Below are 15342 nucleotides of genomic sequence, written 5' to 3'. Positions count from 1 at the left end.
ACCACTCGAGCACCCACACCATCTAACACACCAGTCAGCTAGCACAGACACACATACCAGTCAGCTAGCAACAGAACAACATACCAGTCAACCTAGCCACAAGACAAACATACCAAGTCCAGCTAGCACAAGACAAACATACCAGTCACTAGCACAGAACAACACACAACACACACCCACAATCAAGATAAGGAGACTGACAACAACCAGCTATCAGATAAGGAACGGACACACACAAACGCTATCAGATAAGGAGACGGACACACACACACAACACACACACACACACACACACACACATACCACACACACACCTATCAGATAAGGAGAACGGACACACACCACTATCAGATACAGGAGGGTGGAGAGAATGACATATAAGGTAAAGAGAGAGAAGTAAATGAAAGTGTGAGTGTGGGAAGAAAGAGGAGGAAATGAAAGAGGAAATGAGATGAAATAACCTACTCTCCGCTTCATGCATGTGATCATGTCTCCGCTGCAGCAGGGGGCAGTAGTGGCTACGATCTTGTCTACAATGCCTTTCATCTCCTGGAACGAGGCCTGAGGCATCTTCTGACTGTACTGGATCATCTTCCTGTTAGAACAGACAGACACACGCGTCAACCAATAAGACTGGCCCAGGGGAAGGCTCTCCTAGCTCTTAGCCAATTAGAACCATAGATTTTTTAGATTGCCATGTCTTACTTGGCCTTGAAAATGCGGTCTCCATATTTGTTGTGGACAATGCACAGGGCCTTCAGTTCATTGACACGGTTCCTGACGAAGTGTTCGAACGTAGGTTTCTGAAAAAGAGAGAGAGAATGTTCTCTTTGGCTATGTAGGTGCTTTACTTTCCATGCCAATAAAGGTGGTTGAATTAAATTGAGAATGGGAGCGACAGGTAGCCTAGCAGTTAAGTGCARTGGGCTAGTAACCAAAAGGTTGCTGGTTCGAATCCCAGTGCRGACTAAGTGAAAAATCTGTCGATGTGCCCTAGTTGCTCTGGATAAGAGCGTCTGCTAAACGGACACGAAACAGCATCCAAYATGGAACCCTYATAGGGTTCTGGTRAAATATAGTGCACTATATAGSGAATAGGGTGCCATTTTGGACACTTCCTGACCTTGGTGTTGAAGCAGGTCTGGGCCTCGGCCTCACTCTTCCCACAGCAGGTAGCCAGAACCTCTCCGTAACTCTTAGTGACAGCCAGGATCACGTGAGGAGGTAGCATGGTGTTGCGCTTGGAGAACCTGAAGATGAAGCTGAAACACAACACCTTGGCTTCAGCTCAGCGTCCTAACACAGTATTTTAGCTGCCTGGAGGAGACCAGGTTCAAATTCAGCGTCCTAACACAGTATTTTAGCTGCTGGAAGAGACCTGGTTCAAACTCAGCTCTAACAAGTATTTTAGTTGCTTGGAGGAGACAGGTTCAAACTCAGCGTCCTAACACAGTATTTTAGTTGCTTGGAGGAGCATGGTTCAAACTCAGCGTCCTAACACAAGTATTTTAGTTGCTTGGAGGAGACCAGGTTCAAACTCAGCGTCCTAACACAGTATTTTAGTTGCTTGGAGGAGACCTGGTTCAAACTCGGTCCTAACAAGTATTTTAGTTCTTGGAGGAGACCTGGTTCAAACTCAGCGTCCTAACACAGTATTTTAGCTGCCTGGAGGGACCTGGTTCAACTCAGCGTCCTAAAACAGTATTTTAGCTGCCTGGAGGAGACCTGGTTCAAACTCAGCGTCCTAACACAGTATTTTAGCTGCTTGGAGGAGACAGGTTCAAACTCAGCGTCCTAACACAGTATTTTTAGTTGCTTGGAGGAGACCAGGTTCAAATCAGCGTCCTAACACAGTATTTTAGTTGCTTGGAGGAGACCTGGTTCAACTCAGCGTCCTAACACAGTATTTTAGTTGCTTGGAGGAGACCAGGTTCACAATCAGCGTCCTAACACAGTTTTTTAGTTGCTTGGAGGAGACCAGGTTCAAACTCAGCGTCCTAACACAGTATTTTAGTTGCTTGGAGGAGACCTGGTTCAAACTCAGCGTCCTAAACAGTATTTTAGTTGCTTGGAGGAGACTGGTTCAAACTCAGCGTCCTAACACAGTATTTTAGCTGCCTGGAGGAGACCTGGTTCAAACTCAGCGTCCTAACACAGTATTTTAGCTGCTGGAGGAGACCTGGTTCAAACTCAGCGTCCTAACACAGTATTTTAGTTGCTTGGAGGAGACCTGGTTCAAACTCAGCGTCCTAACACAGTATTTTAGCTGCCTGGAGGAGACCTGGTTCAAACTCAGTGTCCTAACACAGTATTTTAAGCTGCCTGGAGGAGACCTGGTTCAAACTCAGCGTCCTAACACAGTATTTTAGCTGCCTGGAGGAGACCTGTCCTAACACAGTATTTTAGCTGCCTGGAGGAGACCTGTCCCAGTTCAAACTGAGCGTCCTAACACAGTATTTAGCTGCCTGGAGGAGACCTGTCCTAACAGTATTTTGCTGGAGGAGACCTGTCCTAACACAGTATTTTAGCTGCCTGGGGGAGACCTGTCCTAACACAGTATTTTAGCTGCCTGGAGGAGACTGTCCTAACACAGTATTTTAGCTGCCTGGAGAGACTGTCTAAACAGTATTTTAGCTGCCTGGAGGAGCCTGTCCTAACACGTATTTAGCTGCCTGGAGACCTGTCCTAACACAGTATTTTAGCTGCCTGGAGGAGCTGTCCTAACACAGTATTTTAGTGCCTGGAGGAGACCAGGTTCAAACTGAGCGTCGGCCACGGCCACATGAGTTGAGTGGATCCACTTACCTCTCGACGAAATCCTTGCGGTCCTTCTTAAAGTCTTCACACTGGTCTGCAGCTGGCGACTCAGAGGTGAGGGACAGGTCCCGGGAATCTTACAATTAATCAATCAATCAATCAATCAAACAACCAACCCATTACTCAAATGCATCCATAAAGCCCTTTTTTTCAGCAGTTGTCACTGCTTTTACCGTGTCCCGGCCTAGACTCAAAGAGCACGTAGCTGTGAAATGTGTGCTTGCTGTCCACTAGCTACACTATATAAATATAAAAGGAGTGGATTCAGCTATTTCAGTCACACCCGTTGCTGACAGGTGTATAGAATCGAGCACAAGCCATGAATCTCCATAGACAAACATTTGCAGTAGAATGGCCTGTACTGAAGAGCTCAGTGACTTTCAACGTGGCACTTTCATAGCATGCACCTTTCCAAATAGTCAGTTTCGTAAAATGTATGACTGCTAGAGCCCCTGGTCAAATGTAAGTGCTGTTATGTGAAGTTGGAGACGTCTAGGAGCAACAATGGCTCAGCCGTGAAGTGGTAGCCACACAAGCTCACAGAACGGGACCACCGAGTGCTGAAGCACAGTGCATGTCCTCGGTTGCAACGCTCACTACCGAGTTCAAACTGCCTCTGAAAGCAACTTCAGCACAAGAATATTTGTTGAGAGCTTCATGAAATGGGTTTCCATGGCCGAGCACTGCCGACAAGCCTTAACATCACCATGCGCACATGCATCTCAGCTGGAGTGGTGTAAAGCTCGCCACATTGACTCTGGAGCGTGGAAAACATTCTCTGGAGTGATGAATCACGCTTCACCATCTGGCAGCCCAATGGACGAATCTGGGTTTGGCAGATGCCAGGAGAATGCTACCTGCCCCAATGCATAGTGCCAACTGTAAAGTTTGGTGGAGGAGAATAATAGGTCTGGGGTCTATTTCATGGTTCGGGCCCCTTAGTTCAGTGAAGGCGAAATCTTTAGACGCACGGGTATACACTTGTGACATTTGGGGGAAGGCCCCTTTCCTGTTTCAGCATGAAAAGCCCCGGTGACAAAGCGGAGGTCCATACAGAAATGGTTTGCCAGAAGTGGACTGGCCACCCTCATAGCCTGCTTCCTCTCTAGGTTTTTCCTAGGTTTGGCCTTTCTAGGGAGTTTTTCCTAGCCACTGTGTTCTACACCTGCATTTGCTTGTGTTTGGGGTTTGGCGGGTTTCTTGTACAGACTTTGTTCAGCTGATGTAAGAAGGGTATATAAATAATTTGTTGGTAGATCGTGGCGAAAGAACTTGACTGGCATGCAAAGAGCCCTGACCTCAACCCCATCGACACTTTGGGATGAATTGGAACGCCGACTGCGATACCGAGGCTAAGCCTAATCTGCTGACCTCACTAATACTCTTATGGCTGAATGGAAGCAAGTCCCTGCAGCAATGTTCAAATCTAGTGAAAAGCCTTCCCAGAAGTGGACGCTGTTTTTCAGCAAAGGGGGGAACAAACTCCATATTAATGTCCATGATTTTAGAATGAGGTCTTCGACGAGCAGGTGTCACATACTTTTGGTCATGTAGTGTATCTTAAATGAATCACCTCACCTAGCATCTGCTAAATGACTAAAATGTAAATGTAGAAAATCACTAGAAGTTTAGTTATTAATTCGAACCGTTTAAAAAAAAAACAGCACACTAAAACTTTAAACAAGCCAAAATATAAAATATCACAAAGAAACCAAGAGAGGAACCTGACTCAGAGGGGCCGGCCTAAATTACCTTGGCCTTGTGGTCCACGAAGCAGTGTGTTCTCTCAGTGGCAGTCTTCTCGCAGCAGTGCTTCAGATTGCTCTTCTCAACTAAGGTCTCAGACGAACACACAGCACTCTGGAACAGGTCTGCCTGCACACACATAGTAGTACACCTTTTAGCCAGCAGAGGGTGCTGTTGTATCTGTACAGGACATTCAAAAACCATAGAGATAGATAGAGGACTCTAGAGGGATTCATTTATTAAAGGTCCGGACGTTTTTTATCTGAATATCAAATCATTTCTGGGTAGCAATTAAGTACCTTTACTGTGATTGTTTTCAATTAAAATGGTCAAAAATAAACAAAAATATCTTCTTCGCAAAGAGCTATTTCTCAAGCAAGAATTTTGGTAGGACTGTCTGTGTGTGGTCTGAGTGGGGAGGGGGAAACGGAAAACTATCTGTTATTGGCGGAGAGGCTTGGAACTCTTTCTTATTGGTCTATTAATTATGTCCCGACTGGTGATGTCACCATGGAAGGCCAAAACTCCATCCCACCAAAACAGGATGAAATTTCAGGCGGCCTTTTCAAACAGCCACTTGAACTAAAAGGGCTTTATCATACTTTTGACAATTTCACAATATTATTCCAACCTCTTGGTGTGGAAATATATATAAAACACAGGGGGGGGGGATCACGTTTTTTGACAGCACTGGGCCTTTAAGCCAGGGTTTCCCAACCCTCTCCTCTGCCCCCCACAGGCGTTCTCCATTTTAGTTGTAAACCTAAATTGGCACACGTGATTCAATTTACTAATGCTCTCAGCTGAAAGGACATTTCGTATGGCGACATTGGGTCTTTTGAGCATCATGCTATACTGTTTAAAATGTCAGCCACCAGTGCATCATGCTATACTGTTTAAAATGTCAGCCACCAGTGCATCATGCTATACTGTTTAAAATGTCAGCCACCAGTGCTGACCATAACCCTGTATAGGCCACCAAAGCACTGCCCCACTTTCTGTACTGATTTCTCTGAACTATTGTCTATTGTCCTTGAGAACTATGATAAACTCATTGTGTTGGGTGATTTTAATATTCATGTTGATAAAGAGACTGACTCCAAGGCCATTGAATTATGAATCTTTTGAGCTCTATGGACTTTATCCAACATGTTACTGGGCCCACCCATAACCGTGGCTATACTCTGGACCTGGTTATTACCAAGGGGCTTTCTGCTGGGCCCACCCATAACCACAGCCATACTCTGGACCTGGTTATTACCAAGGGGCTTTCTACTGGGCCCACCCATAACCACAGCGCATACTCTGGGACCTGGTTATTACCAAGGGGCTTTCTACTGGGCCCACCCATAACCACAGCCATACTCTGGACCTGGTTATTACAAGGGGCTTTCTACTGGCCCACCCATAAACCACAGCCATTACTCTGGACCTGGTTATTACCAAAGGGGCTTTCTTACTGGCCCACCATAACCACAGCCATACTCTGGACCTGGTTATTACCAAGGGCTTTCTACTGGGCCCACCCATAACCACAGCCATACTCTGGACCTGGTTATTACCAAGGGGTTTTCTGCTGGGCCCACCCATAACCACAGCCATACTCTGGACCTGGTTATTACCAAGGGGCTTTCTACTGGGCCCACCCATAACCACAGCCATACCTGCGACCTGGTTATTACCAAGGGGCTTTCTACTGGGCCCACCCATAAACCAAGCCATACTCTGGACCTGGTTATTACCAAGGGGCTTTTTCTACTGGGGCCCACCCATAACCACAGCCATACTCTGGACCTGGTTATTACCAAGGGGCTTTCTCTGGCCCACCCATAACCACAGCCATACTCTGGACCTGGTTATTACCAAGGGGCTTTCTACTGGGCCACCCATAACCACAGCCATACTCTGGACCTGGTTATTACCTAAGGCGGCTTTCTCTGGGCCCACCCATAACCACAGCCATACTCTGGACCTGGTTATTTAACCAAGGGGCTTTCTACTGGGCCCAGCCATAACCACAGCCATACTCTGGACCTGGTTATTACCAAGGGCTTTCTACTGGGCCCACCCATAACCGCAGCCATACTCTGGACCTGGTTATACCAAGGGGCTTTCTACTGGGCCCACCCATAACCACAGCCATACTCTGGACCTGGTTATTACCAAGAGGCTTTCTACTGGGCCCACCCATAACCACAGCCATACTCTGGACTGGTTATTACCAAGCGGGCTTTCTACTGGGCCCAGCCATAACCACAGTCCATACTCTCGGACCTGGTTTTTACCAAGGGGCTTTCTACTGGGCCCACCCATAACCACAGCCATACTGTTGATGTTGGTTTCTCTGATCACCAACTGGGGATTTATACTACCTTGTTGCCCACAGCTCAGGAGTAATACTGAACACATTATTTAAGAAATGGGCAAATTTTTGTAACTTGATCACCATATTAAATCAGAATAATTAGAGTGTGGCTCTTTCTCGATTCATTGATAGCCTGAAAATCCTACCCCCCTCTCAAACCTAATGTGAACTTTGTCCACATCTAAATGTGATATGTTTTGCGGCACATTTCAGAGATAGATAACCACCATTAGGCTGGGTATCAGTCAAGACCTGATGACACAGACATGCTCAGTAAAGTGATATCACAAACTTAAGCCTTTTTTTTTTTTAGAAGACAAGACCGAGGTACTTAAGCCCAGTAAGAGAATCTGGCAGCATATTTTTAATTCACGGCAATAAAGAACAAAACACCAGGTAAATAACCTAGGTGTTATTTTAGATTCTAAACTCACTTTCGATTCATACATTAGGAATGTGGCCAAAATAGCTTTTTACCACCTGAGGAACATTGCCATGGTTGTTGGCCGTTTTTCTCTCAGGCTGATACAGAGAGACTCACCCATGCTTTAATTACAAGTAGGCTTGACTACTGTAATACTCTCCTGTCTGGTCTACCCACAGAAAGCCATTGGTCAACTGCAAAACATACAGAATGCTGCAGCGTGGGTACCTGACCAAGACCAGATGGAGAGCACACATTACACCCGTTTAAAGTCTTGGCACTGGCTGCCTGTGAGTTTTAGAATTAATTGCACGATTCTTCAATTGATTTTTACAACCACTCCACAATTGTGCACCACAATACATGTCAGATATGATTTTAAGTTATGTACCCAGTAGGTCCCTCAGGTCTTCTGACCTTTAAACTATCCCAAAGCCCAGGACCAAGAGGCATGGAGAGGCAGCCTTTAGTTACTATGTCCCCAGCCTCTGGAGTAACCTGCCAGAGAAACCTGAGGGGACCAAGAGGCATGGAGAGGCAGCCTTTAGTTACTATGCCCCCAGCCTCTGGAACAGCCTGGCAGAGAACCTGAGGGGGACCAAGAGACATGGAGAGGCAGCCTTTAGTTACTTTGTCCCAGCCTCTGGAATAGCCTGGCAGAGAACCTGAGGGACCAAGAGGCATGGAGAGGCAGCCTTTAGTTTACTATGTCCCCAGCCTTCCTGGAATAGCCTGGCAGAGAACCTGAGGGGACCAAGAGGCATGGAGAGGCAGCCTTTAGTTACTATGTCCCCAGCCTCTGGAATAGCCTGGCAGAGAACCTGAGGGGACCAAGAGGCATGGAGAGGCAGCCTTTAGTTACTATGTCCCCAGCCTCTGGAATAGCCTGGCAGAGAACCTGAGGGGGACCAAGAGGCATGGAGAGACAGCCTTTAGTTACTATGTCCCAGCCTCTGGAATAGCCTGCAGAGAAACCTGAGGGGACCAAGAGGCATGGAGAGGCAGCCTTTAGTTACTGATGTCCCCAGCCTCTTGAATAGCCTGGCAGAGAACCTGAGGGACCAAGAGGCATGGAGAGGCAGCCTTTATTACTATGTCCCCAGCCTCTAGAGTAACCTGCCAGAGAACCTGAGGGGGACTGAAACTGTGGACATATTTGAAAGAGATCTTAAAACACACCTTTTTAACTTTGCTTTTCCTTATGGTGCTTTTTAGTTGTTCAGTTTTTGTCATTCTTTATTTTTTAAATGTTATGTTTGTTTGTGTAGGACATTTTTTCTGCTTTTATTTTCGTTGTTTTTTTTGTTTTCTTTTCCTGTGAAACACATTGTGTTGCATTCCATGTCTGAAATGCGTTGTATAAATAAAGCTTGAATTTGATTTGAAATAATCATCAAGCCTTTGACTAATTAAAGCAGGTGTGCCAATTAAGGGTTAAAACAAAAATGTTAAACGTCTGAAACATTGACTAAAAACACAGTCACTAATGCCAAATTACATACAAACCCCTACCTCTGGCCCCTCCCTCTGGCTGGGCAAGTCCCTCCCTACCTCCCCCCCTTATCTGGCCCCTCCCTTCCCTACCTCTGACCCCTATTACTGGCCGGGCGGCCCCCCCCTCCCTACTCTGGCCCCTCCCCTCTCTACTCTGGCCCCTACCACTACCGTGCTGGCGCCCTCCCTCCCAACCTCCACCGCTGGACCTCCCCCCCCCCCCCGGCAAGGCTGGCCTCCCCTCCCTACCACTGGCCGGGCTGGCCCCTCCCTACCTCCTACCGCTGGACCCCCCCGGCAAGGCTGGCCCCTCCCTACCGACTGACCGGACTGGCCCTTCCCCTCCCTACCACTGGCCGGGCTGGCCCCTCCCCTCCCTACCCACTGGCCGGGCTGGCCCCTCCCTCCCTGCCCCCTATCGCTCGCCCCTCCCCTCCCTACCTACCCTTAAATCTGGCCCCTACCTCTGGCTGGGATGGGCCTCCCCTCGCCTGCCCCCTACCTCGGCCCCTCCCCTCCCTACCACTGGGCCGGGCTGGCCCCTCCCCTCCCTACCTACCCCATCTGGCCCCTCCCCTCGCCTACCCTCTATCCCTGTCCCCTACCCTACTCTTACACTGGCCCCTACCTCTGGCTGGGCTGGGCACATCAATGTGATTTGGCATGTGTCAGTTAGATGAAGTGTGTGGTTGGGTCTCTCACCACGCCCTTGGCAGCTTCTAGGGGTTCGTCTGAGCAGCATTGGATGCCCATGGTGAAGGCTTCGCCAACCAGGGGCACCACGCCATCCAACAAACTAGTCTGAGAGGTTCTGAGACCAGCCCTACTAGTGGCCCTACACACACAACAACACACACACACACACACACACACACACACACACACACACACACACACACACACACACACACACACACACCACACACACACACACGACACACACACAGCACACACACACACAGAACACACACCACACACAGTAAGATTACGACACTTCACCAAAATATTTACACTTACTCTGCTGTTAGAACCCCGTCCATTTTAAATCAGCCATAGCAGAGAAATACAGATGAACAAAATAGGACAAATCAAATCCATGTAAAAGTATTAAGTGGTTAAAGAATCTGAGGTGCCAGGCATCAGGTGTGTTTGAAAACAAAAGAACCATATTAAGGCAGTGATGAAATAAAAGCTTTTAACACTTTTCTCACAAAGCACTCACTATACTCACATAGATTTACTCACATAGCTTTGAATCATCTTTCTTGGCCTCTGTGAAGATGGTACAGATCTGATTATGAGACCGGGCTGATACACACAGCAGAACCAACAGGCTGCAGACAGCCAACCACTGCATGACGGAAGGTAAGACTCACGGACGGAGGGATGGATGGAAGAGGGGATCTAGCATTTGAGCCCAAGAGCAGAGAGACGCAGGCTTCTTTATACTTTTGTGGAATTTGTCAGTGTCAATCATTAGCTAACCTCTCTCTCATTTGGGTCTGACTGTCACACAGTGGTCTCTCAGTACACACTGTTGGTCAGATTAAATGTTTTCTAGTTAGTTATATGGAAATCCAACCTCCCATATTACACATATTACAAAAGATTCCTATCCTTGGAGATGGAAGTGCAGAATCTGTGTGATGTTATTGGGGGGGGGGGTGAGCGGCCGGCGACACAAAGGTCTGAAGGTACAACGTCCACTCTGCTGTGTCTCCAAACTGTCCCCATACAAACCTGCCACCTGACGAGTAAATATTTCCACGTGAATCGATCTAAACTGATTCTACCTATATACAACCTATAGTAGCCTACAATGGAACAAGGTTCAATGGTTTATTTATGTAACCTTTATTTAAGCAGGGATGAGATCCCATTAACACAAAGGTCTATTTTACAAGGAAGTACACAAAGATAAAAAAATAAAAACACAACCATAAAAAGCAATCACAATCCTCACTATTCATGTTAAAATAACAGAAATAATACTGAAAGGTGAATGGTATCAGGTGTTTTACCTGTTTTGTAATTCATTATCAGTAGGCCAATAGATGATGTGCGTTCTTATACCATGTATATATGCGTTGTCAATAATAAAACTCATGAATGAAACTGTTTATGCAAAATTGTTGTCAATAAAACTCATGAATGCAACTGTTTATGTACAATTGTTGTCAATAAAACTCCCGAATGAACATGTTTATGTCAAAATAAGCGTTGCGTTCTACTTGTAGCCCTGATCGTCCTGAAAAGGAAATGTTAAAACACTTKATTGTGAGGCGAAATACAAGGCGGTGGACATGCAGATGAATGACGATCAGATAAATGAAAAGCAGTCTCGGGTCTGATTGGGTTCATGTGCCCAGGAAAAGACCTACACCCCCGCAATCTTACACAAACACCCCCTCTTGGACTGTCAACAAACTTTTAGCCTACACAAATTACACACCCCCATGTACTTAAACACGTGGACACACAACACCCACACTACATTACAAAAGCACAAAACACGCACAAACAAACTGAATGACATCTACACTGACTGTACAAAACATTAGGAACATCTTCCTATTATTGAGTTGCTCCCCCCCCTTTTTGCCCTCAGAACAGCCTCAATTCGGCGGACCATGGAATCTACAAAGTGTCGAAAGCGTTGCACAGGGATGCTGGCCGATGTTGATTCCAATGCTTTCCACAGTAGTGATGGGACTATTGATACCGGAGCTCTGATGCAGTTTTCAGCGCATTACTGAGCCGACGTAATAWWCCGATGCTCGTTTCAAAGTAACATTACAACGTGATCAATGACGTCCGAAGCTTCGTTTGATCACTTGTTAAAAATTAAAAAACGTGGCAAAATGCGTATTCACACTGATTTCTTCTTCTTTAGGATTTGTTTTTGGCGGATCACATCCAACTTTTAGCTGCATACACCGCCACCTACTGTACTGGTGTGTGAGGCCATTCACAGCTTAAACMACATTACATTCTGGATAAGGTAATAGAAAACTAGGGAAAGGAAAATTGCCCTGACAYCTATTAGCTCTCTAAGAAACCCACCGCCCATTCCTCTATTTAACCCTGTCTAACCAACGGTCTGAAAGGCCACAATACTACCATTCAACACCCCCTGCAACTGTTCACACTTCTCACATCTAGGATTCTCCCTCTTACACACTGCTGTAAAATGCCCATAAACTTGACACCTAAAACACTGTAGCATTTTTGGAACAAAAGCTCTCACACGATAACTTGCACTTCCTAACTTGACCTTTGTCGGGCAAAGAGTCTACATCAAAACTCAGCAGGACTGACAACGTCTTCTCCGTTTCCCCATGCACTCCATTGGGTCTGCGTTGCACCAAACGGCGGGCGTCACAGACAACAAGGAACTTTTCAATGYTGCCCTGCTCCGAAGAGCAAAGCAAGTCACATTCCCTAATCACATGATCTGGAGCGCCCGCTCCCTCTGGACTGAAGAAACGCAATAAATCATCACTACTCCACAATAAATCAGTTACTCTCACCAACTCAACAGTCCCCAACCTCTTCTCCACCCAACCTGACAGCACATATGGATCAGCCAAAKAGGATCCATTCTCTCCACCAATCTKACTCCCACTGGGCCAGAATCATCCTTTTCATACTTGGGARGAGGCCCGAACTCAGCGGTCCTCACCTCAGGTACTACATCAAATCAAATTGTATTTGTCACATGCGCTGAATGTAACAGGTGTAGACTTTACAGTGAAATGCTGACATACATGCCCTTAACCAACAAGGCAGTTTTAAGAAAACACAAAAAAAAGTAAGTCATAAAAATAACAAATAATTAAAGAGCAGCAGTAAAATAACAATAGCGGGGCTATATACAGGGGGGTACCGGTACCGAGTCAGTGTGCGGGGGCACCGGTGTCGAGGTAATTTAAACATCCACACTCTCGTCAGGTTCCTTCTCTGAGCTACTAGAGCTAGAGCGCCAACCCTGTTCACCACAACACACCCCTTCCCTCTACTACACTCAGCTCCTTATCGGTGGTTATCACTGCACCTGCCATTACAATTAATTCACCCTCACTCTCTTCCCGTTCCTCCTTTAGCTCTCACAAAAGTTCTGTACGATCCTCCATTCCATATTCCCTCAAAACATATTCCACTTTTCAGCCATCTTCTCCTTCAAAATATCTTCCAGAAGGTTTGTGCAATCRCCCACTCCATTCKTAATATGTTCCACTTTCTCTCTTTTTTCGACCTACCTCCATTCATCACCACGCGGTGACCACACCAATTGGTGTCAAARATCCCCCACAGATTTCTCCATGGTTTCGGTGTTTTTTTCAAGTTCCTTTCTAACACTGACCCCTACTGGACACCGTACTTACAATATAGTTATCATTTTTTTTCACGTAGCGTTGCCTGAACAATAGCTCAATAGGATTTMTTCATGTAGCGTCACCTGAACGGAAGAGCCAGGGTCTTGGGGACCAGATCAATCAGACGACAGGAAATGGGGTTGAATCCGAGAGAAAGTATGTGACGCCACACTTTCTGCACGTTATTGTTTAAACAATTCGTTTTATTGTAGTGCTGGAGCAATTAACAGACATTTAGGTAATTTTTGGGGCTTTTAAACAACTAATTGACCGACGTTGGTTAAATTATTTGAATTCCATGTTAGTTTTTTTTCTTGGCGCTCAATGTGCACATCGCACAGTTTGTCTAGAGATAAATCAGATCCAGCCTGAACTGTGCGATGTAGTAGGGAGTTTTCAACAGGCCAATATTCTACATAGTTTCGCGCATAAAAATGTGGTAATTAACTACGATGACCACAATCCATTGCGCATCTACTTGGTCTTTGTTTTTTACGCCTGCCATGGAAGAGAGAAGAAAGCGCGATCTTTCAGGTGATATTAATTAACCAGGTTACCATCCAACCTTTTTATCCGAGAAAAATACATGTCGGATAATTTTTTTTTATGACAGGTCTGATGGAAACATAAACATTTTTTCTGTAAACCTTCCAAACGTCTACAAAACGAAATACGCTAGACAAGGTGGGATCTTTTTGTGTGGGTAAAATTAATTTAATGAGAAATGTCGGTGTAACAATCACATCGAATTAAACTTGAGAGTTATGCGATGACATGTTGTGTGGTCCTCCCGCTACAAATGAAGTGTGTGTTTAGTGAGTCCCCCAGATCAGAGGCAGTAGGGATNTCTGTAAACCTTCCAAACGTCTACAAAACGAAATACGCTAGACAAGGTGGGATCTTTTTGTGTGGGTAAAATTAATTTAATGAGAAATGTCGGTGTAACAATCACATCGAATTAAACTTGAGAGTTATGCGATGACATGTTGTGTGGTCCTCCCGCTACAAATGAAGTGTGTGTTTAGTGAGTCCCCCAGATCAGAGGCAGTAGGGATTACCAGGGATGTTCTCTGTTTAGTGAGTCCCCCAGATCAGAGGCAGTAGGGATGACCAGGGATGTTCTCTGTTTAGTGAGTCCCCCAGATCAGAGGCAGTAGGGATGACCAGGGAGGAATGTTCTCTTGATAAGTGTGTGATTTAGACAACTTACCTGTCCTGCTAAGTATTCAAAATGTAACGAGTACGTTTGGGTGTAAGAGAAAATGAAGGGAGTAAAAAGTACATACTTTCTTTAGGAATGTAGTGAAGTAAAAGTTGTCAAAAATATAAATAGTCAAGTAAAGTACAGATACCCCCAAAAAACTACTTAAGTAGTACTTTCAAGTATTTTTTACCTAAGTACTTTACACCAGTGGCTATATGTGCGCTCTAGCCAACAGCGAGCGTCCCAGCTAGCAATGAGGAATCGGCCCAGAAGCGTCCCTCTTCCTGGGGGCCGGAACTGATTGTATCGCCATGGAATCGGGTGTCAGACTCGACTCGGAATAAAAATGAATGACAAAATTACCCGATTTAGTCATTTTAAATATTACTATAATACATTTTATACATACAAATTATACCCATCCACAAAAAACATTTAGTCTTGGGGAAACACCATACACTTGGTGACCGTGTCAGCGTGCATGCMCCCGGCCAGCCCCAGGAGTCGCTACAGTGCGATGGGACAAGGACATCCTGCCCGGCCAAACCCTCCCCTAAATCGGACGACGCTGGGCCAATTGTGCATCGCCTCATGGGTCTCCCGGTCGGCACGGGCCTCAAACCAGCATCCGTAGCAATGCAGTTTGCACTGCAATGTGTGTCTTAGACCGCTGCGCCAATCGGGAAGTTCCATCCCGTTTTTAATGCTTATCAATTGCCTTGCACAAAGTATCAAAATACTAAAATACTACACAGGACTCATAAAGAATTTCATTTAAATGTTAATTMTATTTTTTGATCACATAAACAAGGAAAATATGGAAAAATAAATAAATAGTGAAATGTTAATTTTATAAAGCAGCCAGTGTAATCATCTGCCAGAGAGTCGCCTCAATCTGACGAGCCCCAAGTAATAC

The 15342-nt window shown here is 45.8% G+C and overlaps 1 protein-coding gene across 1 annotated transcript; it reads right to left on the bottom strand.

Annotated features, from left to right (window-relative positions):
• Window positions 1-355: 355 nt before the first annotated feature.
• On the bottom strand, window positions 356-10280 carry gc (GC vitamin D binding protein; the record flags this gene model as incomplete). The annotated part of the gene is given in 7 exon segments (XM_070442056.1): window positions 356-595; window positions 706-803; window positions 1124-1262; window positions 2806-2893; window positions 4542-4692; window positions 9549-9681; window positions 10097-10280. Coding segments are annotated over 7 exon segments (956 nt in total), but the record flags the coding sequence as incomplete, so codon positions are not given.
• Between the last annotated feature and the right edge of the window lie 5062 nt (window positions 10281-15342).

This window comes from Salvelinus sp. IW2-2015, unplaced genomic scaffold (assembly GCF_002910315.2).
Source record: "Salvelinus sp. IW2-2015 unplaced genomic scaffold, ASM291031v2 Un_scaffold5698, whole genome shotgun sequence".
Taxonomy (NCBI): Eukaryota; Metazoa; Chordata; class Actinopteri; order Salmoniformes; family Salmonidae; genus Salvelinus; species Salvelinus sp. IW2-2015.
The sequence above is the reverse complement of the archived record's forward strand: the minus strand, read 5'-3'. Positions and strand labels throughout refer to the sequence as shown.